The sequence below is a fragment of the Colletotrichum fructicola genome (genome assembly GCF_000319635.2).
Source record: "Colletotrichum fructicola Nara gc5 chromosome Unknown KSG_Nara_v1_contig05, whole genome shotgun sequence".
Taxonomy (NCBI): domain Eukaryota; kingdom Fungi; phylum Ascomycota; class Sordariomycetes; order Glomerellales; family Glomerellaceae; genus Colletotrichum; species Colletotrichum fructicola.
The window spans coordinates 5,252,002-5,276,485 of NW_027094055.1; the positions used below are offsets into that span (position 1 = coordinate 5,252,002).

The window sequence follows — 24,484 nt, forward strand, 5'->3', positions numbered from 1 at the left end:
GTCTGGTTAGTGACAGGTTGGATGCGTCGAGCGTTGTTCAAAGGGATCGCTGTCCACGCGCTCCACTCATCGGAAGATGGGGCGATGATCGCGGCTCGGATTTCGTAATATCGTACCTAATAATTCCCCGTTTAAGGAAACAAAGCCTGTGCGGGAATTGAAACGAAAACGAGAAAAGATGAGACGGCGTGGAAGCAGTCAAGGTTGTATCACCGTTGAATCGGGAAATTCATTCGATGTGACTTGGGGGAGTCCGATCCGATGGCCTGCATGCCCAACGACTGACTCAACGACATTCCCTCGCAATGCGCAGGCTTCTATTCCTTCATTACGTTGACCTCTGGACAGGTAATCACTGTGCCAATTGATGTTACAGTGATTTCAACTGCATGACATTGATCTTCCTGTTGAAAACAATGGAACTTGGCAATGGAGAGACCATCATCTTCTTTACGACCACCTGTCGACCCGGTGGGCGGGCTTAAAGGCAAAATGCTGGATGCCAAACTATGCACTCAGATTCGTCTGGACTTTCGGGACATGAAACAGGGATTCTACGAGAGTTACCTTTCTAGGGAATTTGCATGGTGGTTCAAATCCACCAAATCGCGTAGCTCGCCGACTAGGTGAACGTCGTACTATGGATTCAAGTCGCCTGCCGTAGGTGGCCCGGCTCGCGGGACCATGGAGGCAGCAGTCTCACGGCAGAGGGCAATACTCCCACACAAAATCAAGGCCGTCTCAACTTTGCCTCATGAAAGCCAGCACCACCCAAAGATCAGGCTAGATTCACTAGTGACATCGGGACCTGCGGCAGCCAAGTCTCTGGCCCTCGCCTTGTGATAGCCTTGGCCGTGTGCCATGATCCTGTCCTTGCTCCCCGCATTCGCATTATATGGACCCTCGTAGTCAAGGTCCTTTTCAGCTGGCGTTACACTCCCCTCTTCAGCTGCCTACATCCACCGCAACATAGCCTACTGCGCAACGCTGTGATGGTCTGAAGTTGCTCCTCCTTTATTATTTCCGCACCCACACTCTCTTTTAATCCGAAGGAGGCAGCAGTTCAATCCTTTCAGGGCCACGATACTCAAGTAACCGGCAGGCAGGCAGGCAGGTCACGATGTTACTCCGCTCTCTCTTGTCCTTCACCCTTGTCGCGGCCACGGTCCTCGGCGCTCCCGTCATTACAACCAAGTACAAGCGCGATCTTGCCACGATCCAAGCCGCTCTGAACACCATCAACTCTGCGCTGCAAGGACTCGATAATTCGGTGAAAAACACGCAAACCGTGACACTGGGCGGTGGAATCCAGCTGCTCGGCGCCGTCGGCAACGTCAAAACCTCAATCGAGGACGCGACGACACAAGTTCAAGCCTCTGAGGTCCTCAACAGAAAGGACGCGCTGAATCTCAAGGCTGCGACCGACGCGCTTACGAATAACGTCAAGGTCACCATCAACGATGTTGTGGCAAAGAAATCACTAGTCGACTCGCTCGGCGCAACGCCACTGGTTGCCGTTGCGCTCCAAGATCAAAAGTCTGCAAGCGTCGCCCTCGCCCAGGCTCTCGTCAGCAAAGTCCCCCAGGAGCTGAACGCCGACGCGCAAAAGAGTGCCGGCGCCCTCAGCACCGTCCTGGATCAAGGCATCGCAGTCTTTGGCGGCACATCTGTCCCGGCTCTCCCGGGAGCACCCGGCGCACCACCCCCGGCTGGCGCCGCAGCTGCCGGCTCTACCGTTTGTCAAGCAGTCGCTGCTCCCCCACAGGCCGAAGCTGATGCTGCCGCTGCCCAGGACGCGGGCGCTGGTGGGGGTGGAGGTCTTTTGGCAGGGCTCATGAGCATGTTTCCGTTCAAGAAACACTAAAGTCGGAGATAATTTTCATGTATGATATGTTGGCATACGAGCATGGGCGCGAGGGTACACTACGGCCGGGTCCGTACTGGAATGGTGTTCAACGGCTATACACAAATTGGAGATTCTCTCTCAGTCTTAACACATCTTGATTTGAGAGGGGCAATAATATTACCACGACTGCATCGCTATCGTGATCCAGTGACATGTCTGTCGTCATCCTGCCGTGAAGTAGCATCAAGGAGTTTGCCCTGGTCTGCGAGAAAAAGCAGACCCCTAAGCGCAAACCATAGAGCCTGGAACGCTAACGACACATGTGACGAACGAACAATTTTGAAGCTGGAGTTGTCCTCACATGCTAAGCAAATTGAGTTACAAAAGTCTCCTTGCAGCGCGAAACTGTCGTGAATCTTGAATTACTATTCACAGCATGGCCAACAATTATGTACAAAAAATATCAATATGAATGCGGATACCCTTACGAGCAGCCCGGCTTTGTAAAAACACTACCTTAAATCATGTCGCTTATTAACAGTCTATTTCAAAGGACCGCCTTCCCTTTCCATCGCTGTAAACTTTTGTATCGAAGACCGCCGCGCTACTCTCGACCGTCCTTCTTCGAATCCGAGACCATCCCGGTCAAACGTCAAGGGGATTTCGCCAGATGTTGCCTGACTTTCAGGACGCAAGGCGGATCTCTCATCGTCAGGATCCGTATATCTGCTAAACCTGGACTGGATAAAAAGCGGTTGCGCCACACCATACTGGCTCCGATGATCGTTACCGAACGGATTTTCGTTGAATGCCGGTTGTGCGACATCAACCTGATTCAGGTACGGAGCCGGAGTCATGCGACCGGACATCATTCGCGAGATACCGCCGCGGGCTGACCTAAGCGAGCCACGAACAGACCGGACAGAGCCCCTGATCGACTGCACACGACTGTATGCTTGTGGTCGAGGAGGCAAGACAACAGGCTTCTCGCCGTTCATGCGGCGGGTACTGAATGCGACGATGGTTCGTCCAGATCCATCTCTACCCAGACCCGATGAGTCCACAATCTCATATGGATGACCCATTGCTGCGAGTTCGTCCTCGATCTCCTCCTTGGTGAGAAGGGCAGCTTCGTAGTCGTCTTCTCCTGGCTTGGGCTTCCTCGAGTAGTCACCTGGCTGGCTTGAACCATTGGGAACATGGAAGAGTAAGTCGATTCGGATGACAGCGTAGAAGACCACGACGAGGATTTCCAACATGAATCCCGTGGTGTAGAAGACCTCTTTACTCAAAAGTTTATCCGTCGAATCGGGCGGCTCGGGGTTCAGAATAGACGTCAGACGGACAGCGTGACCCGCAATGAGAAGGATGGCGCCGATTAGCAAAACTGCAATCTTCTGATGAGTGTCCCCAACACCAAACCTCTCGGGCTTAGGTCCTGGAATCACGGCGGCAAAGAGAACCGCAACGACAGGAAGGATTGCAAGCAACATGATCCAAGATACTCCAGCTTTGAGCACGTTGAGAGCAGTGTCGACGCGGTCCTGGTCTTCAATGTGATAGAACGAGACTCCCAGTGCCGTACTGTTGTTGAAGATGACAGCCGGAACCGAGAAAATGAAGAAGAGAGTCGCAACTCTGAAGAAAGGATGCCACCCAAAGTTGGGGTGAATTGACCGGATGATTCTTTGGGCAAAGAATATGTTGACCACCATGACAACCACAGCACTAGTATGTGTAAGTTTCAATCAATCATCTCAAATGCGGCGGAAAACTCACCCTCCGAATTGCACAATCAAAGCAATGAGAATCACTACACGAGCCTTCTCGAAAGCCCAGATGATTCTCATGATGCAAGTGACGTTTCGGACCATGCAAAAGTCGAACATGAGATCTGAGAGCAGGAATTTGTGACCCCGCTTCGCGTTGGCTCTGTAAATCCTGATGTGCGTGTACGCTCCGGCGCTGAATAACAGCAAAAACAAAAATGTCACGGGGACATCGATGTTAGTCGTCGGAACACCTCCGATGAATGCACCCTCAGCTGGGTCAACGAGTCTCTGCTGCGGTGGCTGCCCATTCTGAGCCCCTCCCTGGGCCGGTTGCGGCTGCAGTGCGGCACTGGTAGTAACAGCTGGAAGCGCAGTCGGCGGTGCTGATGCTCGGGGTTGCGTGGTTGACTGTGGTGGAGGGTTCGATGGCGTAAATACCGGTGCCGGGACAGTTGACGGCTGAGCTGAAGTTGTCGGAGCGGTAGGCGGGGGAGGCGGTGGTGATGTTGACGCCGGTGGTGGAGGTGGTGGAGGCGGGGCTGCCGAAGAAGTTGTTCTTACGGCCGAAGATGTCGCCCGTGAAGTTGTCGTCGGCGGAGGTGGTGGAGGGGGCGGCGAGCTAGACGATGTTGTTGATGTTGTGGTAGGCGGCGGTGGCGGCGGAGGAGGTGGAGGCGGAGGGGGAGTCGTGGGTGCAGCAGATGATGTTGATGGAGACGGATCTGCTGCCTGCCCTGTTGGCAATTCTGCGATGAAGGACGTGGCATCTCCCAGTTGCCTCTTTGCATATTCCACTTCTGCCAGTTGAAGAGGCTCAATTTGCAGCCCTGCTGCAACCGCCGCCGCTATCGTAGCGACTTTGAGCAGCCACATGTTGGATGTGGTATGGTTGAGGGCGTCGTGTGCCTCTCAAAGAGTGTGTTCTCGGTTTGCGTTGAAATTAGTCTGAAGCCATGCCAGCACGCGATGAGAAAGGAAGACACTGTGAGGCCTGGATGGCGATCCGAAGTATTAGAAGTTGATGAAAGAACGCTGCACAAGAGAGTGAATGACAACAACAGACGTATCGCCGTATACCACCTCAATGATATTTGATGTGATCGATGGTGGACGTTGGGGAGGGAGGGGCGGCGGAACGAGGGTGGGTTGATGGAAGGTTAAACAATGCCAGGCATTCGAGCAAGCCAGGACCTGGTCGGAAGAGTCGGCCGGGGACGTTGACGACTTGATTGCCCTGTGAGGTGGTGTGCAAGTGCCATCTCCAAGGAGGCTGACTGTCTGGTCATCCCGGAAACACAACATTGCCGTGTCAAGACCATTCGTGGCGTGCGTCACTCGGATCTGTGTGTAAGTTGATAGAGTTAGAGGAGAGGTTTCAGCGACAGGGTCTGCCCGCCACCCGCGCGGATACATGCACGATCCCTGCCACGCAGCAGTAGTCGTCTTTGCAGGTTTGCACCGCTATGGCGCCTTGTTGTCCGATCTCGAGCTGCAAAACTAATTGACGGAAAAGCGAAATCCACACCACCTTCACGGCCCCAATCCAGCCACTTCCTACTGGATGCGACCTATCACGCCCCAGACGGTCAATGGGTTTTGACGTTCTGAGGCAGCTCCGTGACAGCGTCCGGGACTTGAGATGGTCGTCCGACGTACCCGGTCTCTACGGCTATCATCTTATTCGTAGTTGGCAGCAATTTTGCCCAATGAAACGTCAAGTAGCACAGCAGCAGAGCTGGGCGGAGGGATTGGGGGGTGCTTATCGCCGAACTTGTGCTGCGCGAGCTGCGGCACGGCAGAGAGGTGACAACACACACCAACTGAATCGTTGGCATCGTCCGAAGGCAGAAATAGGAAAGCAGTAAGCAGTGAGCAAAGCTGGATGTGTTTGGGCACGTTACTAGCCGGTCAACTCCCGTCCAGCCAACGGATACGGATACGGGGTTCGTCCCTTGGGATTCAGGATTCCCGTAGGGAAAGTCTACCGACCACCCTCAGCCCAACTAAAGGTGCAGGGCACCACAAGGGATGGCGCCGTAGCCTGCAACGTGACACATGCTGAGGATTTCGCTTAGGGCGTCAACTTGGCCATTCTCACCAAGCAGACTTTCAGGTGTTGAGTGAGAAGGTGTGTATGCAACTGAGTTCAGACGGGCTAAACACTCTGCATGTGATCACGATGGATGCTGATGCTGCTTCTGCCAGGAAGCGGAAGGTGCACTTTGAGTTACCAAGACGTTGGCTCGGTACGTTGTGAATACCGACATATCCAATCATCAAAACTTCAGGCCGAGCCGTCGAGGGGTCGCACACTTCCCTGAATTTGGATCTGGGCCTGTAGTTGACGTGATGGCATAGGAGAGCTGACATCAGTTGTCCGTCCAATGTGCCGGACAACAGAATGATCCTTGCCTCTCTAGTGGGGATTTGAGATCATGAGTCCATCCTCGATCGATGTATGTCAGAAGAGGCTCAAATGGGTAGTGGAGGGTAGCAACTCGGGATAAAAGGCACGCGGGATATCTCCCATTGGCCACATCGTTTAATCTACAACGTCCCGCATCTTTTTCTAGAATGAGCACAGCATATGCTTGCGACTTTCCTTAATCGGGATACTATTTTTATGTTGGATTGCCTCTCTAGTGCTGACGGCTGCCATTTAAGCTTGATGAAGCCCAATTTCGGAGGGCAGGGCATGGCCGTTTTCTCGTCGAAGGCTTTCTGTGATCCTCCGCGAACCAGAAAGCCCCGTAAAGATGGGTTGTGCTGACCGGGCATTAGAATTCAGCCTCTGCTCCCAAAAGACCTTCCGCCGGTGGAAGGCAATGCTGACAGGATGGGCAGAAGGGCAGTGTGTGGTTGCACTGCAGAAGGAAGGCATCTCGCCTCCAACGGCCATGCTTTCGGCGCACTGCTATGCGATCTGAACCTATCCATGGCAAATTTGCGCCATCGGCATGCATCACAACGGCGATCTTATTTTACGAAATGGTTCTAGCTCCGGCACAGGTCAGTGCTAGAACTCCACCTGAACCGATAAGGCTGCAGCTTGTGCTTGCAAAACTTAGGCCGATTGGTAGATTATAGTTGAGGTTACATCGTTTCTTTATCATACCTTCGGTCTGGCCCGCTTCAGCTTCCCAAATGGTCCCGAATAAACCTGCTTTCATGTGTCCAAGTGATGCCAAGTTTCGCCCGCTATCTTGAACCACTGCAACCTTTCTCACTCGCACTCGCCAGTCTACCCACGTTCAGAGGTGTTAGTAGAAGAAAATGAAGATCATACCTGTATGCTGCAAGATAGCCATTGAAAGCCCGAAAGACCGCCATTCTTTGCCTTTTGGTGATCGAAGTATAATTTTGACAAGAAGCACGGTCTCGGGTGGCGGACGTTGGCAGACTGCGTGGCAGTTGCACTGACGACAGATTGCCACGCTGGCTTTCGGTGTAATTCCATGGACGTGCCCATTCTCTACACCTAGATGTGCAATTTTCTTTTCTTTCGCGGATTGCAACATCGCCGATGTCAAAAAGTCTTGGAACTTCAAACGGCGATGTCCCAAGTTGATCAACCGAGGCCTAGATAACCCAGCTTTTCTCATTGGACAGTAAACAAGCCTGCCTACCACTGAAGTTTGCCTTGTTTCATCGCAACTGCCGTCACGCAATCATGGTTCGTTCATTAATTACTAAGGCTGAGTCGCGGCCTCTTGAGGTCCGTCTCAAAGATCTTTCTTGGCTTGACGGACTCGGCCCATTGGACCTTCTACGCTCGGAACCGAGGCAATGCGGTCTTGACAGCAAAGCCAAAATCTTTTTGAGTTTTTCCACACAAGAAATTGTTGGCTTTCGAGTTGAGTCTCGGGCCATCGCCTCAAAACCGCCCACAGACATTTGGGAAATCTTACCTCTTGTCAACCTCACAGAACGAACCATATGAGCCGCCGTTGTGCCCAAGTCACTTGCCCCCTGATCCCAAAAGAACGGTCCAAGGCCCAAAGCAGCGGTTTTCTCGGGCCGGCAGCCCAACTTTCGCTGAAATTTCCCGTTCGGTTTCTGCTCTATTGAAATGCGAGAACGCGATACCGCCGGACTCTCGGTGTGGGAGACTGTCCTAGTCTGTAAACATTAAAGGACTCCATGTCGGCCGAAAGGATACGGAGGCGGTAATTTAGCAAAATACTTGCTGGGCGACTCACGGACCGATCCCGTGAGTGATGTCAACAATATTCGTACGGAAGCCGCGGGCTAGACGCTCATGATAATGCTCTTGGAACAGGGCCTCAACGGCACCGTTTGGACTCTGGATACAACGCATAATTAGGTATGAGTGAAAAGGTAGGTCTGTTGACCTCAAGTACGTCATCGCACATCATTGCTCTCGCCGCGTAAGGGACCAAATAGCAAGTGGTAAAGCATTTCGACCGTGAGCTTGGAGTTATTCGTGGTTCATAAAATTAATGCCCATACCAACGACATGGTGATCGAAGCAGGCCAAATTGAGACACTTGCGGTGGCTGCATTGTGTATTCTTGGTCATCGTCCAACATGCGCCATTATCCTTTTAGCAACGTGCACGCGTGCCACGTTTTCGCGACTGCGGAAAATAAGCCTCGGAGATGCTATTTCCTCCCACGTCCTCAGCTTTGAAGAAAAGGCTTACAAGATGCACTGTTGTGCAATAATAATGCGCCACTGTTTTGTCCGAAGGATTGGGAAGTCCGAAGGTTTCTGGCGACATGATTCGCTGTGGCTTAGACGCGGTTTGCATACACAGACGGTCAACAAATGCGATTGCCGAGACTTGCATACTGCTGAATGATGAACACCTCCTCATGACCAGACAAATCATCAAATTTAGAAAACATAGCCCGTTTGTGAATGAAATCAGGCAATGTGATGATAGTGGTACGCCATGTTCACCTAGTCGTTGTTGTACTGGTCAGTCTTATCACGATTGTAAGCAAGCGTCCTGAGGAGAGTCAATCATTGATTTTAAATCTGACCGCGTTTTATTTTGAGCTATTGAACCATACCGCGACTTGGAAGCATTGATAGCTCAAGAAAGGATGCATTGTTTGCGTTATGATCATTGCTCTCCACCACGACTTCTTGCTCACCCTCCGAATCTTTGCTTCCCAAACACGCAGTACGTTAGTCATCCGGAGCGCACAGGAGTATCCCAAAGTAGACAGTCCATCGAAGGCACCATTCGACAGAGGCAGGTTTGTAATGGTTCGCAAGGGCGTCAATGCTTTGCGGGGTATACGGACTCGAGAGGTAAGACGCGATGAGAGGAACTAGTCGAGCCCACGGAGATAGATCCCGTTCGCCTTTCTGACTCCCAAAAGCATAAGCGGTCATGGACCAAGAAATTTGCGTCGCGGGGATAAAGGCATTATTAGCGTGAACATAGGCGGAGATAGCGTCCGGCCAGAGGAAAGCCGAGAATGCTAGCAAAACATCGTAAGACAAAGGATTCGAAGCGAAGGCGCGAAACGGTAAGCAATCAGGCCCAGGGCTGGTATTTTGTCAGCAAAGGATGTCGCGGCCATCCATTATTGAGGATCGAGACACTGAGTTATCAACATCAAAAATCGCCGAGAACCGTAGTCATTGTCACATTGTAAACCAAGAAATTTCTTGGCGATCTGTATTATCCCTCCCAGTCGGCAAATATCGACTGATGAGACGTTGTTCATAATGACACAACCAGCCGAAAATCAGCTCCCGCGACCTCCTTTTGATTCACAGCTCGCCACTGTGATCGGAAAGACACCGCCGTATCCTCTTTCGAAAGATGAAGTCGTCGCGGGGCGGGAGCTCAGGGCGAAAAACATGGCACCCCTGCAAGCGTCCATTCGCAACGACAAGGATCTCATCATTGAAGACCGCAGGATCCCCGGACCGGAATGCGACATTCCTTTGGTAATCATGCAACCCAAGAATCCGAAAATGCCATACGGGAAGCGGCCAGGTGTTTTCTTCATCCATGGCGGCGGCATGGTCGTCGGCGACGCTTTTCTCGGACTGCCATTTTTCGTGGACGTCACCAAGGAACTGGACGCAGTTGTGGTCAGCGTCGAATACCGTCTCGCACCAGAACACCCGGCACCAGCTCCGCAAGATGATTGCTTTGCCGCGCTGCAATGGACCAGTGAGCATGCGGCAGACATCGGCATCGATCCCGCCCGCCTCATGATTGCAGGCGCATCGGCAGGCGGCGGGCTAGCGGCCGGCGCGGCTCTGAGGGCTAGAGACGCCGGGGGGCCGCGGCTCTGCGCCCAGTTACTGGTGTACCCCATGCTCGATGACCGCAACCTGACGGTCTCTAAGAGGCAGTTTTCAAAGGACCATGGAGTGTATGACAGCACCGACAACGACTTTGCATGGTCGTGCGTGCTTGGCGACAAGCGAGGGGCGACCGAGGGGGTAAGCCCGTACGTAGCGCCGGGAAGGGCAATGGACCTCTCTGGGCTGCCGCCGGCATATATTGATGTCGGTTCGGCGGAGCCATTTAGAGACGAAGACGTGGTGTATGCGACGCGGCTATGGGAATGCGGTGTTCAAGCTGATCTGCATGTGTGGAGTGGCGGCTTTCATGGCTTCGAAATCCTAGGGCTGCCTGTTGGGGCTAGGGTCTCCAAGGCTGCTATTGAGACGAGAATGGGATGGGTGAGGAGAACATTTGCCTTGGAAGGGAGTGCTTAATTCCAACTTCATTTCAGATAGACTAGGGTAGATGCAATGCCCTCGTGGAAAACTCATGGGCCAACCTCTCGCTGTTGCCAAGATTCATCTTATTAGACATTTCCTGCAGCTTTCAGATTTCTGTAAGGGGCTTCTTCATATCCCATCCGGACCACCGGTTGAGTTCTTTGATACAGCATCGAGTAGTGCACTTGATGATCTTTTGCCTAATTGTGAGACGAGAAAGACGGGCTGATCGGCAGGGGACAGCTCGACGGGAAACAGCTGTTAGTTGAAACATTTTTACACAGCCACCTCTCTGATTTCTGTTGAAACGATCTGACCGACTTCAGATATCAATAGCAGATTTTACCTGCAAGTGATCAGATATCTCGTGTACGCCTCCCGCGTTAGCTGCGTGCCAAGCCATGCATGTCAATCTCAATAAGACGGGTGGTCGCAGGTGTCACGGAAACCAATTTGCGATCGTAGCCGCAACTTGCATGTCAAAGTCGCTTTAGTCTCGGCCGGCGCGCGGCTCACTGGCGAACAGATCCATCAGGAGGCCCTCCATGCCCGTGCCTTCGCGTGTCCATCTTCTCGTGTGTCGAGGCGCTAAACACGGAGGTCAGTGTCCCCTACATCATTTCGGATGATGACTACGTCGACCAGTTGAACCAGAAACAGACATCCAGACAGTGAAACAGAACGAATCTCCACAGGGAGCGAGCAGAAAGCCCAATCAGTTGTTCCCTGTTCCTGCGTCTGGGAGATGCCGGCAACTGCATCGAGGTTGAGCCGTGGCCACACACCTTTTCACGGGTTGGGCGGGGTTCATCGTGGTTTACGCGGTCCGTCCAAGCGGGGAGTTTAAACGGGACGAGGGGTAATGAGGAGTATGATGATCAGAGACTCGACAGCAAGAAAGGGGAACTACGGGGAACAACCTGAAAACACTTCGAGACGTCTTCCGCGCCTTGACCAGCCGGGGCCACGGGCTGCCGCCCTTAGCCTGGCGGCCCTGGCCGCCGTGTGGTAGATCGAGGCGATCGGAGTTGGTGTCAGTCTCAGGGGCAAGAGTTTGGGCAGAAGGGTCGTCGAAGAATCATACGAACGGGTCCGAACTCCATGTCAGGTTCGTATTCGGGGGTGATGCTGTTAAGAGAGGGGTTGCAATCAGAACCATCACGATTTCTCATCAATTCATGGCAATGATGATGATGATCAACTGCTAACTAGTCCTTATTCAACGATGTTCAGGATGCAAAAGGCTTGAATTGAACTCTTGTATCGATCACGATCGATCTTTGAGAATGCACTAACTTATGCTTTCATGTTCTCCCAGAAGTTATCTCAACCACAGCCAAGCACGAATGCCGTCGGGGCCTTATTGAATGCCGTGTCGGAAACCAAGTCTGCCAATTGGTCCCTGCGGTTGAGAGGAGACCTTTTGCCTCCAAGGACTCTGCAACCTATCAAAGACAAAATCTGCTCGATCGTTACATGCCATCCCTCCGCGCTTGGCGATGGCAGATTGCGAAATCGTTGGCAAGATTGGATGTTCTTGGCAACTCGTTATCGTTGCCGGTGCCTCCCGAGTGCGAGTGCGCGCATTGCAGCGGGGGAGCTAATACAGACGACCAACTTCCAGGATTGTTGATTAAAGCGTTGCCCGCACTTCTGACGTTGATCGAATCATTCACTCAAAGTCTGGACAGTTTCCCACCGGCACGTCGGCATCCGGCGGATGCGGTGGCCGACCTGTCGCGGAGGATCGGCGCTATCGCTGCCGTCGCCGAACGCTGGCCTATCTGGGTGAATTAGTCTCGGCAAAGGTGCCGACACAAGCTTAACCTGAAAGGATTTGGGGTGCGATGGCTCGTCATTTGTGAGCTGTCTATGGCCGTCGACCCATCCCGTCGGGAAGGCTTGTTCAATTCAGGCACTCGTAGCCTCGGGCCGGAGAAACACTCCGTTGGCCTAGGTGCCGTTGTCTAAGCATCCCTAGTCGCATCCAAGAAGCAACTAATTTAGATGCATTTGAGTATTTTATCAGTTCACCATACAAACAGCATCGTGTTCCGTCACTTTGACAGACCTAACTGATGCCGCTAATTGGGAGAACTACGTCTCACTGATAAGACCAGAATAGCCTGCGGCCAAGACCTGCGGCCCCCGGCTTGACGGCGAAGTGTGTCAGAACACCACAAACGTTTAGTGCCAAGGTTTTCTGACTTTGAAAGTGTTCGAGACGTCCGCATCCGGATATACTACCTCGTCAGCGATGTGGCCGGGGAGGTCATTGTCGGCGGCGGGCTCATCTCCCGCAGCAGGCGGGGTGCCGCGCAGGCAAGATGCACAGAAGCCAACGTCTAGATCAACCAAGCTGTCGGAAAAAGCACCCAGTTGCGTGGGCGAGCTTCTCCTCCCTGACAAAGAATGAGTCCCAGGCTCTATTTGGGTTGGTGATCACTCATCTGCTCCGTGGCGCACCTGAACTATGCTGCATCCGGCGGCTGATTGCCACCAGTCTTGGTCCCTAGGCGAGATGCGGCCCAATATGGGTTTCAGAGAGCACAGAGAAGACAGAGAATCATAGTCAGATATGCTACCACGACCTGATGGAGAAAAGCGCTGATAGCCAGACATGAGAGTGGCGTTTCCCTCTTTGGGACTGTGGACTGATCGAGACAATACTGGCTGGTGTTGAGACAAAAAAGGCCCTCGAGCCCGGTGAACCTTCCAACAGCCGCAGCTCCTTTGTAGAGGCCAACGGACGGGCGTAGACTAGAACCCAGATCTCAAAGACCTCGCATTGTCTCTGGAAAACGATGAATTCCACAGCCTACTTGTATGGGCGTTTCCTAACTCTGATGATGACCTGCCATCGTGAATATCTTCCATCACTCGCCTCCTCGCCAAGAACGTTTCGGATCGTCTTTCGGTAATTGTCCAGATCTTGCATGCGTTCTTTCTAGCTGAAGGATCATGCAACTTTGCAAATCGCCGGCCATTGGATATTTCCTGTCAGTGGTGGATCGTTGGGAATAGCTGGTGTCAATTCGCCTCCACAAATACCGCCGCGATGATGGTCGACACGGATTGGCAGTTTGCCACGACGCTCCAGCGCGAGAGCTGGATTCTGTACTCCATTGGTATGGCGCTGGTCGTTATGAGATTGTAAGTTTCCTGCATTTTCTCACTGTTGAATGGGAGACTGACTTCAGTATTATAGATATAGCAGAGCAAGACGACTTGGCGGGGTACAACATTACCAGATCGACGATTATCTACAATTAGTAGCAATAGTGAGTCTTCCCAACGGACATATCACGACACAAGCCGGGGATGTTGCTAATATCAGCTCGGATTCAGTGTCTATTTACCGCTCTAATAGCATTGCTAAACATCATCACCGAAAACGGTGGCTCGAATCTGTTCCCCATCGAGGACTATGCCACCTTCTCCCCTCAGGACATCCAAGCAAGAATTGCGAACTCGAAGCTGGTTCTCATCTCGGAACAATGCATGCTTAACCTAATCTACGTCCTCAAGGCATGCGTTCTCATCCTCTACACCCGCCTCACGCTCAACCTCTCCACGAGGCGCTTCGTCCGCTGGCTGGCATTGTACGTCGTCATCGGCTGGACTGCGACGCAGATCACAATGTTCTCGGCATGCCACCCGTTCACCGACTACTGGGCCGTGCCGCCTTCTAACCCTCAATGCGCGACCTTCGAGACCTACGCGATTCTACAAGCATGGTTCAACATCTCATCGGACATGTTGATGTTGATGGTCCCGCTGCCTCTGATCATCAGGATGACGGTATCATGGAGGCAGAAGGTGGTGCTCGTCTTCATCTTCAGCCTCGGCATCTGCGTCATCGTCGCAGCGTTCTTGACCAAGGTCTACAACCTCAGCGACCCGTACAGCCCCAGGTACATGCTATGGTACATTCGGGAGGCGAGCGTCGCGGTTTACGTGTCCAACCTACCTCTTCTCTGGCCGCTCCTGAGAGAATGGTTCCCTTGGCTGAAGAACCTGAAGACCGTCGGCGTCCTGCCAACACCTCACCCTGCCGGGGCCTCAGGGCCGAGAGGGAAGGAGACAAACGTGAAGGCGTCCACAGCGGTGGGCGAGAGGAGCCAGGTCGGACCCGCAGGATGGCCTGTCGGGACAGCGGCGGTCATGAAAAGGGACACGTTTCTCGAGTTTGGCGCCTGGATACGCGCCGGGGATCTGGAGCTGCAGAAGCCGGCGCGGGCGAAGCTTGCGAGCCCCAGCACCGAGCTCTTCCTCGAAAGCGGCAGCGAGACGCCCATGAGCTCGCTGACGCCGGAGAAGAACCGCAAGAGCGCGTCGTCGGCGTCGCCGTCGCAGAATTCAGGGGCTACGATCGAGGAGACTTACGTGGGGCAGTCGACTGCCGGGGGCGTGATGCTGGGCCCGGATCTGGAGAGGGGCGACTTTGTCTGGGAGACTCCTCGGGGGCCGGGCAGAGTGTGGGCGGGGGCGGCGAGTTCAAAGTTCTCTTTGTCGTGATCGAGGGGTCAATGTTATTATGGAGACGGCTTTTTGGTTTAGGATGAGCGCTTTCTTTTGTATGTTTAGGGATACCCTGGGTCTGCTAGATGGCGTTGCGAACATGTCCAGAGAAATGAAACAAAATATTCCCGTACGCTGTGGTTCCCATGACCGTCGCTGGGCTGTCAATGTTGTCAATTTCGGGTATGACTTGCGGGCGGAGACAATGTGACAGTTCGTGTCGGCACTGTCAGAAAGTGACAGATCGAGAACCTGGCGTTCGAATGCGCGTCCGAATGCAGCAGAACTGTATTCTTTGCAACTGTGGCGGTCGATCATGTTTGATAGTGCCCAACAGGTTCATGTCACGACTGGTTCTTCTCGGCAGATTCATGTCGTACTCGCGCGATTCGACCACTGTGGAAGTGCGACAGGGATATCTAACCAACTCCAAACACTAAGATAGGAACTTCGCTCGATCTCCGACACTCCTCGGGTACTTCGCGTTAGACAGGTCACATCTGTCTCGATGGGGAGCGCTGCAGGTTGCAAGACCAAGTCAAAGACTTGCTTTCCATTTTCAGTTTTCGGGCAGAAGATGTGAGGTATTCATTGGCACGGTAAGATATTTCTCCTGTCTCGTGACTTCTTCTTTCTCTAGTATCTCAATATCTCGATGATGACTTCTACGAGTGAAGATGATGTTGAAAACTGAGAGGCAAATCAAGATGTGGTTGGTATTACTCGTATCGATTCCGAATAATTCTTCAAGTCTGACGCTTCCACTCTCATCGTCTTGGCTGTAAATTACCCCTCGCATCCAAACCCGTGTCATTCTGAATTTTCACCCGCCGCGTGTTCGCCAATTCGACCACCGGACGTCCGAATGCTTCACCCTGGAAGTCAGAAGCCACGGTGGCTGGTGAATATACATGACATATATGTGGCTAGGTAGGTGGTTAGGAGTGTGGACCTCTCCGTGTCTGTTTCGGTAAGCCCTCGGTGAACAAAACACCGCTTGCCACCATCATGAGGCAATCAGCCACCACCGCTCAGGCTGAATTGTCTTGATGCCCGGGACAGACGCATTTCAAAAGAGGCGCAACTGTCACACACAATGGAAAAGAAATACAATTGGTCTAGCATGCGAATCGTGCCATCTGTTGGAAACAAAGAATTAAGACAAAGCTTTGGGACCTGCATGAGCGATAGACATCCATGGTTTCCAACAAAGGCAGGATCTTTCCAGAATCATCCCCTATGTTGCGCCACAAAGGGATCTAGGGTCAACTTGATGCAGCCCCCTCAATTCCATTGACAATGATTCTCCCAAAGTCTTGGTTGATAGCCGTTGTGGATCTAGACATGTTACGCAGCTAGGCACCTAGCCAACCGATTGCTACAACCACGACTATTATGAGGTCCATGAGACATTTACATGCATTGAAACTGAACCAACATTCGTTATCCCGAAAGTCAACAGAAGTTTCAACAGTGGTTGAGGGGGAAGAAACCCGTACTCAACCCCTTCGGACAATATTCAGCCCCTGAGCAAGCCTGACCTCCTCACCTGCCTGGATATGGTGAGGGTCTCGCATGCAAGATGCCGAAATCTCAGTCCTTCATCAATGCCATTTTCATCGTAACAATCATGGTCATGGAAAAATACGTCTGCACCATCGGCGGAGTTGAGTCCAGGCATCGCGCCCACATCATCTTCCAGTCAAACATCACAACTTCCAGCCTACATCAAGAAGACCATGATGCAATACTGTCTCTCGACGTCGTCCCTTTGTCACCCAACATTATATCATCCCGCCGAACATGACAATCTTCATGTCGCCGTCCTCTCTCCTGTCTGCATTCCCCCGGCAAATCTGCAAGGCGACCATAACCCACACCCGTTCACTCGTTCAATCAACACCGATTCCAAGCAAACCTCCCGCTTCCACGATGCTCTTCAATTGCCGTGCCAAACCACAGCCACCTCCTCCTCCTGCCGCTTCCCCGCCGGAGCCGCGATTCCGGTGCATGTATCCAAACTGCACCCGCAAAGCAGTCAAGTGCGAGCAGAAGGCCAAGGGCCACCAAGCCATGCAGTCCCTATACTGCAAAGATCGTGGGTCTCCTCCCCTTTGCTCTGTCTTCTTCCGGTGTTGTTCTTGGTTTGCTGACAGCCTCTCCCCAAGATGCATGCCGCCAGCGCCTCGACGACATGATGTGTCCGAGCCCGAAGGAATCCAGCATGGCCAAATATTGCAACGACCGTAGGCTCTCTCTTCATACCTTCCTCATCGAACATCTTCACTAACAAACATGCCCATCAGATCGCCGGTGTCAGTCTGAGGGCTGCTCCCAAAACCGGCTCCTGGCAGACGTCAACTCCGACTGGCCCTACTGTGAGAAGCGTACGTCTCCTTCACGATCACCATTCATCCTCCCTTCCTCTTATCCCTCTCTTCTCGACCCCTATATTCATATCAGACAGCCTGGACTGACGCCTTGCCCCAGACACCTGCACCTCCAACGGCTGCCGCCAGAAATGCTCTGCCACCTCCAAGATGTGCGCCTCCCACACGCCGCTCTGCCTCATCCCCGGCTGCGACACGCCGCGCACCGATCACGGCCTCTACTGCCCCTGCCACAGCTGCTCCGACGCCGACTGCACCGCCGTCATCAACGGCGGCCACTGGTGCAAGCAGCACCGGCTCTGCAAGACGGACGGCTGCGAGCAGGGCAGGGCCGTCACCGCGGGCGGACGTTTCGAGGACTTCTGCTGGAACCGTGAGTCCCAACTCCTTTCTCACAATATCCCACGCATGATACTCACAAAACCTCACCCCAGATCTTCCCAAGGCTTGTCTCACAGCAGGTTGCAAAGCCATCATCAGCGGCAGCGTGCGCTTCTGTCCCCAGCACGAGTGCATGTACACCCCCTGCCACGAAGCCAAAGACAACGCCCACGACCAATCGCGTCTCTACTGCGCAAGCCGTACGTCTCTCCTTCCCTTATCCTCCTCCCTCAGCTAACAAGACCACAGACACATGCCACCACACCTCCTGCCCGCAACCAACCTCCAACCCCTCCTCACCCTCGCTCGCGCGGTACTGCATCACGCACACCTGCGCCTCGCCCTCCTGCTACCACCCCTCCAAGCCCTCCTCCCGGCACTGCGCGCTTCACGCCTGCCTGTCCCCTTCCTGCCCATCCCCGCGCACCGCAGATCCCCTCGCCGTGCCCGCCGCCCAGTTCTGCTCTTCTCATGAGTGCATCGCCCGCTCCTGCTTCGAGGCCGCGGGGATGAACGACAGCGGCTACTGCGATGCCGCGCACGCCTGCGCCTCCCCGGGATGTCCCGTCCCGCGCGGTCCTGAGGGTGGTTGCTGCGTGATGCACGCGGTCATCATGGCCCGCCCGGCGCCGCCGCTTTCGAGCACCGGCGCGACTGTCGGCGTTGGCGTCAGGGAGAGGGAGCGGGAGGGGAAGTACTACAGCCACATGGAGGAGACGCTGGGCCAGCGGCTGCGCGCGGAGAGGGAGCGGCACGTGGCGGAGATGCGGCTGCAGGAGGGCGCGTGGCAGGCGGCTGGGTTCGAGAGGCGGCGGAGACCCAGGGAGAGGGTGAGGAGCTGCGATAGCGGGTATGTGGGCAGTCCGAGTGTGTCTGATGGGAGCAACTGCACTTTTGTGAGTTAGATGTGTGATGAGATGGGTGGGTGATGAGATTTGTGAGAGCGGTATCTGGATGACATGAGAGGCAATGTTTGGGATAGACTTGGGATGGTCATTTGTTTCATGATTCTGCCAGGAAGTTTGAATTTTATTTGACTATTTAATGAGTGACATCTGGCATTTCTTCTACAGGTGTAATGAGTGGACGGTCATGTGTAGACCCACAAACGAATTCCAACCAAACAAACTGACTGCTCAAAATCGGTAGCCCTTTCAAGCCGTGAGCGAGCAACGAACAAAAGCAACAAACTCGAAACCAATGAGACAGACGCAATAGCATCCACAAGAAAGAAAACATGCTCGAAAGCGGTCGCGATGCGACGGGGGGTTGACACATGTCATCCCCTGACGAGGTCCCATCGAGGTCCTTACGGATGCCTCACCGCATCCTCTCAGACGTGATGAGACCGCGGGCTTTGCTAAGGCGACACCGGCAGACGCGAGTGGGCGGGATCAGTTCACCAACCAGGCCAGACTTCGACATCCAATCCAACATGGATTCCACGACATCCCAGCCGTGAGCAAAATATGCGTCTGCCAGCTGAACGCGCCTAAGCCCACGCCCCGACGAGACTCATGCCGAACGCGCCGAAAAAGACGAGCAGGCAGGCGTACACGCGCTTCCGGCCGCGGAGGATGCGCCAGCTCTCGTCGGACAGGAAGTCCTCGGCGAGCAGCTCAATAAGAGCAGCAAACACGAGCAGGCCCGAGGAGATGGCGTTCATTGTGCCCACGAGGATAAGACCGAACTCGGAGTCCGGGCTGTAGAGGCGGTGGGTGGCGAGGCCGATGGCCTGGCCGATGGGGGTGGTGCAGCCGTAGGCGAGGGCCATCATCCAGGGCTGCAGGCTGCCGTCCGGCCAGGAGATGGAGGCGATGCGGGAGCCGAGGGCGAGGCCCTCGAAGGTCTGGTGGAAGGCGATGGCGATGAGCAGAATGACAAACTCGTGGCCGACGGAGACGCTGAGGGTCATGCCGATGAAGACGGAGTGGAAGAGGATGCCGACCTCGAGCATCATGCACTGGAGGATGTCCTTCTGGTGCTGCTGGGCGGGGGTGAGGACGATGCCGTGGGTGACACCGACGGTGACGGCGCGGGACTCCTCGTCGACGCGCTTGGCAAGCCTGTCACCGGCTTGCTCGTGCGCCTGGTCGTCGCGGCCGATGCGGGAGAGAGTGCGGCCGATGCTGTTCCGGCGGGCGCCGCGGCTCGGGGCCATCTCGAGCGGATAGGAGCCCGGGTCGCGGTGGTCGTCTTCGTCGGCGGACTCGGGGCGGTGCGGGCCGAGGACGGAGGCGTCCGGGGTGTGGGACATGTGGCGGGCGGGCGAGAAGGCCATCTCGATGAGGGTGACGAGGAAGATGCCGGCCAGGGCGATTGCGCCCGGCATGGCGGGGTAGTCCTCGACCCAGAAGGAGCTGAGGCACGGGTTGCCGAGAAGGGTGAAGGCGGTCGGGAGGAGGTGGACGAAGGCGGTGGCGAGAAGGACGCCGGTGCCGAAGTGGCGGACGGCGAAGAAGAAGGGGCGGGGGATGCGGACGCCCGGGATGCGGGAGGCGATGAGAGGAAACGCGCAGGCGAGGAAGGAAACGCCGAGGATGATGAAGAGAGCGCCGACGTGGAGGGGGGTGTTGTACTTGTCTTCGTCGCCGAGTCCGCCGGTTGGGCAGGTCGAGCGGCGGGTGACGCGAGCGGAGCGCTTGAAGGTAGCTGAGTGTGTTAGTGTTGTCACTCATGGTGCTGGCGATGGCGAGGTGAGGTTGAAGGCAGTGAACCTCTGGTTGGGATGATGAAAACACTCACATTGGGCGGTTTCCTTGGTTGCAAAAATGAACGAGGCGACGGCCTCGGGACTCTTGAGAGCCGAGATGATGGCTGAGCAGCCCACGACGGAAAGGGTCCAGCTCAGCCAGCCCCAGATGCTGGAGCGGGATGGGTCGGAACCCTTGAGAAGACGTGTATGGTCATCACCACCATGCACGCATTTGTTTCGGGGGTGGAATCCTTTGGATAGACGTCAGTTTGGCTCACGTTGTAAAGTAGAGAATGAACATCAACTTCACGATGTTGTGAATAAGTCAGAGACAGAGGCACTGGAGGTGACTCACCGTGGTTCCACCCTCCCGAAACGGGCGCCCGTCGATCGGGCTGCAGACGCGGTAGGGTCTGGTAATTCATGTCATCACCCCGACCGTCGGATCCGTCGCCGGTGCCGTCGGTGCCGCGGCGGTGCTCGCGGGCGTTGGCGATGCCGTTCAGGTCCTCGCAGGTCGTCAGGTCCGGCGCGAGGAAGGGCGGGTTCTGGTTCCAGTCGGGATGCTCCAGCGTGCATTCGTCGGTGCGCGAGGGACAGTTCATCGTGGCGGTGGGCGGGTGTGCCGTGGGACACCTTTTGCTTCCTTCAAGTCTCTGTCTCCTAGCAATCGGGCTCAATTCAACTCGTGTGTTGTACGGTTATCGAGTGTTTGTGTGTTTGTACGTAGGTGATGACAGTACTGCTTCAGCGTGTTGATCGTAAGAGCATTCAACGACTTCGATGCTTCAGTCACGGGCTCAAGGGGGTGATGTCGGACGATGATGTCAGGTACCCGCGTACCTAATATATGGGAACATAAATAAATCAGTGGCCGTCTTCGGGATCTAGAATTTTTAGGGGCAGGGGGTGTCCAGAAGCTGCTTCGGCCAAATGCGGAAGCGAGTCACACAGCCTCAGCTCCCTCCGCCCTCCCTGTTATCGCACCTCGCGCACCTCTCTGGCTCTGGCAGCCACTGAGAACCTCTTCGGAACAGGGGTGGATCCTGCATCTTCGATATCAGCTCAGTTCATCACGACTGCAGGCACGGTTCGTGAGGTTTCTTTCCGTCTCCAATGCCCTGGTTTGATGGCCCTTGCTTCATGTACATGGCTCGGGTGTCAAAACACTGATTCATGTCCATCGCCACGCCTTCAAAACTCTTCATGCGATTGCAGTTCATCGGAATCGAGCGGCTATGAACATCACTCAAAATGATTGAGAAGTCCCGACACATTCAAGATGCAAGTGTCCTGTTTGATGATCGGGTACTCGGGGCCGCGGTCCACAGGAAGGGTCTCGGCTGTCACTTGGCGCCTGGGGGAAGAGAACCTTGCCGGGGCCCGGTAGGCGTCTTCTGGGTCCTGGGATTGCCGGTCGAGCAACGGAACGGGCCTAAATGTCATTCAACACGAAGAATTTGATGGAATATTTCTGGCAATTTCAAGAATCGCATCATTGAGTCGCTCACTCTGGAAGATGAATGTTCTTCGCCTGCTCTGGCTCTACAAACTGATTCATCTTCATGTTTGCTGAATCCCTACCTAAGCTGACACTGCAGCTGACACCGAACAACTCTCAACACATCCCGCATCTCACACATCGCCCTCCTTTGCGCCGAGGATAACCACAACACGAAAAGCGATAACATCCAAGTGCCCCTCTCGCTGCAACCTCCAAACGTCACTGCATATGCTTTACGCCCTCCCCGCACCCGGTTCTTCCCATCGCTGCCTTGGTCACATCGCGCCGCGGTCGTATATCCCATCTCCCGTCCACTGATGGGCCTCCCACTTACCCCATGGGGCTCAGCGCTCCCGCTCTATTCCGAAGGCTTGCACCCAAGAACAAGATAGCCGACCCAGAGCCAGCGATAGCTGCGATAAGTCAGTTTCAACTTCCGACCTGCTGTCCGTAGTCTGGATAGACTGTTGTTTGTTTATTTATCCGGGGAAAAGACATCAATCAGGTGGCCGCGCAAGATCGAGAACCCGATTCTCGTCGTTCGTGACCACGGCGTCCTGCGACAGCGCCCAGTCATGCCCTGCAAATGCCCAGGCCCCAAGACGGCTGGCGCCACCCCTTACTGACGCGTCACTTGAGCCATCCGCGGCTGGGCACTTGGCCGGGCGAGCAAAACCACGAGCTTCAATTTGCTGCAATTTGTTTTGTATGCGGTGTAGAGTTCATCCCTTCCAACCTCAGAATTAACAGGATGCTGGGCACGCTTTGCCCCGTTATCATTGGCGACGGCGTCCGATGGTTGAAATGCGCGCCGTAAACCGAGCGGCTCAGAGCCCATGTGCCCTCGCATCGCATGGGACTCTCAACTCGGACGACAAGAATGAAGGAAGGGCAGCACCTAGCAAACACAGTCCTGTAGATACGTTTCTCTCCGCCCGCCTTCGACGATATAAGCACTCCATCCCGAAGCTGAGAGTGAGCGCTTGACGGCTGTCAGCTGGAAGGTTGCCAAGATCCGGCTTCGAGCGCTGCGATGAATCGGTGCAAACCCATCTTTACGTAAGATGCCAAGACACGTCTCGTATGGATGACTTTTGCGGTGTGGGCCAATCACGCCTTTTCCGTTTGTCATCTGGTCAGGGTCGCACGATCACCATCCCAGACCGATTCACCGCTCGACAGCCACGAGGGTGAAGCTCAGACGATAGTCGCGAGACCTCTAGAGAAAATACAGGCGTTGCAGAATGCGGCACGACTGAAGAATACTTGCAGTTTGGGGGCAGAGACGAGCGTCTTCCTCACGGGATTTATGCAGGAACACCCAATGGCTGGAGCTCATGTCGTCCGCTCCACTAGACCTCTGAGTGTGTTTCCGCGCCGTACTATCACCGCCATCATGAACATTCATCCTCGGTGAAAGGAAGACATTGGGGGGAGCCTTGAAAAGGCTGTGTTTGCCTACGCCACATACCGACAAGTGCTCCTCACTTGTGGCTAAGGAACCATTATTGAAGTCCTGAAGCTTCGGTCTGCCGTCCTCCAAGCGCCAAAAACTCAACGATGTCATCTCAACATACACATAACAAAGATATGATGGCATTTTCCGAACATCTGTATGACAAATTTACTCTTTTTTCTTGTCTTAATTGAAGACAGAGCCTCATGTTTCAGAACGAAAGCCTGGTAACGCCTTCGCGTTGTGTCGGCCGGATGCGGGTTGGTTCTGCCACGCTGAGGCTGCACCACCATCGAAGCCGCCGTAGAGATCACCGATGAGGGCTGAAAGTTCTCTCTCAAAGCATTCGGAGTTCATATACCCTATATTGAACTCGCAATTCACTACGACACATGCTATTCCATCGACTACTGCATAACGCCAGCACATTGAATCCCCAGACTTCAACAGTATCACAGTACTCAGTAGGTATCTATCCAAGTATAACTGGAATTTTCGCAGTGTAATGTAAACCTCTATAAATTGGATGTAGCTGCGTTCAAAAGGTAGAAGGTGAATCCTTATACTTCTCTAAATTTACGGTTATTGAAGTTGGCGATTTGCGAGGGCAAAAAAAGTGTCGGTTAAGCGGAACACCACTTGATTAGTCCTACCCCGTACACACTTGCACTGACGTCATGCAGTAGTCGGTGGGATACCAAACGGCGAACGACATGCAGCGAAGCGTCGACGTCCATGACCTTGGTAGTGACAAGACATTTTGGTGCTCAAGTGCGATTGTCTCGGCCTTCTGCTCACCTCGGTGTGGCCGCTTTTGACTTGACTTGAAGAAAGTGACGACTGAGGTAAGGTCAGGGCGAGCAGAGTGAAGGAAGCTGCTCAGCGTCTGCGTACTGCGATAGCGGCGAGCCCGAGGATGGGAAATTAAGCATAGGCAAACTTAAAGCACTACGCAGTGAATAATTCATTTCAATTTATTTAGGTGTTCTTCCTGCCCCTTGAATTTGACTCAGTTTAAAATGTTAGCAGGGTATGGCACCCTTTTTTAGGTGCAGTTTGCTGCTAAATGAATCGCGTGGCACCCCTGGATGCCAGTGTACGTTCAGTACATATACACAGATGATAGGCAGCAACATCATGGAAAAAGCACATTTCGAATTGCCTTGTTTCTCTCGCGCCCGGCTTCTACAACGCTCCCCAAG

The 24,484-nt window shown here is 54.1% G+C and overlaps 6 protein-coding genes across 6 annotated transcripts; 4 read left to right on the plus strand and 2 right to left on the minus strand.

Moving 5' to 3' along the window:
* Positions 1-1,120: 1,120 nt before the first annotated feature.
* mp1-3 (Cell wall mannoprotein 1) lies at positions 1,121-1,864 on the plus strand (the record flags this gene model as incomplete). Its single annotated transcript, XM_032021275.1, has 1 exon — positions 1,121-1,864. The coding sequence occupies one exon, from the start codon at positions 1,121-1,123 to the stop codon at positions 1,862-1,864; it is 744 nt and encodes a 247-aa protein (XP_031881820.1).
* Positions 1,865-2,388: 524 nt separating this feature from the next.
* On the minus strand, positions 2,389-4,491 carry CGGC5_v010226 (uncharacterized protein; the record flags this gene model as incomplete). Its single annotated transcript, XM_032021277.1, has 4 exons — positions 2,389-3,574; positions 3,626-3,890; positions 3,979-4,237; positions 4,477-4,491. 4 exons carry the CDS (start codon positions 4,489-4,491, stop codon positions 2,389-2,391), a joined length of 1,725 nt encoding a protein of 574 aa, XP_031881876.1.
* A 4,830-nt stretch (positions 4,492-9,321) lies between these two features.
* On the plus strand, positions 9,322-10,329 carry nlhH-3 (Carboxylesterase NlhH; the record flags this gene model as incomplete). The annotated part of the gene is made up of 1 exon (XM_032021278.1): positions 9,322-10,329. One exon carries the CDS (start codon positions 9,322-9,324, stop codon positions 10,327-10,329), a length of 1,008 nt encoding a protein of 335 aa, XP_031881903.1.
* Positions 10,330-13,393: 3,064 nt separating this feature from the next.
* CGGC5_v010228 (uncharacterized protein) lies at positions 13,394-14,853 on the plus strand (the record flags this gene model as incomplete). Its single annotated transcript, XM_032021279.1, has 3 exons — positions 13,394-13,488; positions 13,544-13,616; positions 13,684-14,853. The coding sequence occupies 3 exons, from the start codon at positions 13,394-13,396 to the stop codon at positions 14,851-14,853; spliced, it is 1,338 nt and encodes a 445-aa protein (XP_031881911.1).
* Positions 14,854-16,788: 1,935 nt separating this feature from the next.
* Positions 16,789-18,532, plus strand: WRKY19 (putative WRKY transcription factor 19; the record flags this gene model as incomplete). The annotated part of the gene is made up of 6 exons (XM_032021280.1): positions 16,789-16,954; positions 17,025-17,102; positions 17,163-17,243; positions 17,347-17,619; positions 17,681-17,827; positions 17,877-18,532. 6 exons carry the CDS (start codon positions 16,789-16,791, stop codon positions 18,530-18,532), a joined length of 1,401 nt encoding a protein of 466 aa, XP_031881910.1.
* Positions 18,533-19,119: 587 nt separating this feature from the next.
* Positions 19,120-20,927, minus strand: ZRT2-3 (Zinc-regulated transporter 2; the record flags this gene model as incomplete). The annotated part of the gene is made up of 3 exons (XM_032021281.1): positions 19,120-20,279; positions 20,373-20,573; positions 20,678-20,927. 3 exons carry the CDS (start codon positions 20,925-20,927, stop codon positions 19,120-19,122), a joined length of 1,611 nt encoding a protein of 536 aa, XP_031881909.1.
* Positions 20,928-24,484: the final 3,557 nt, after the last annotated feature.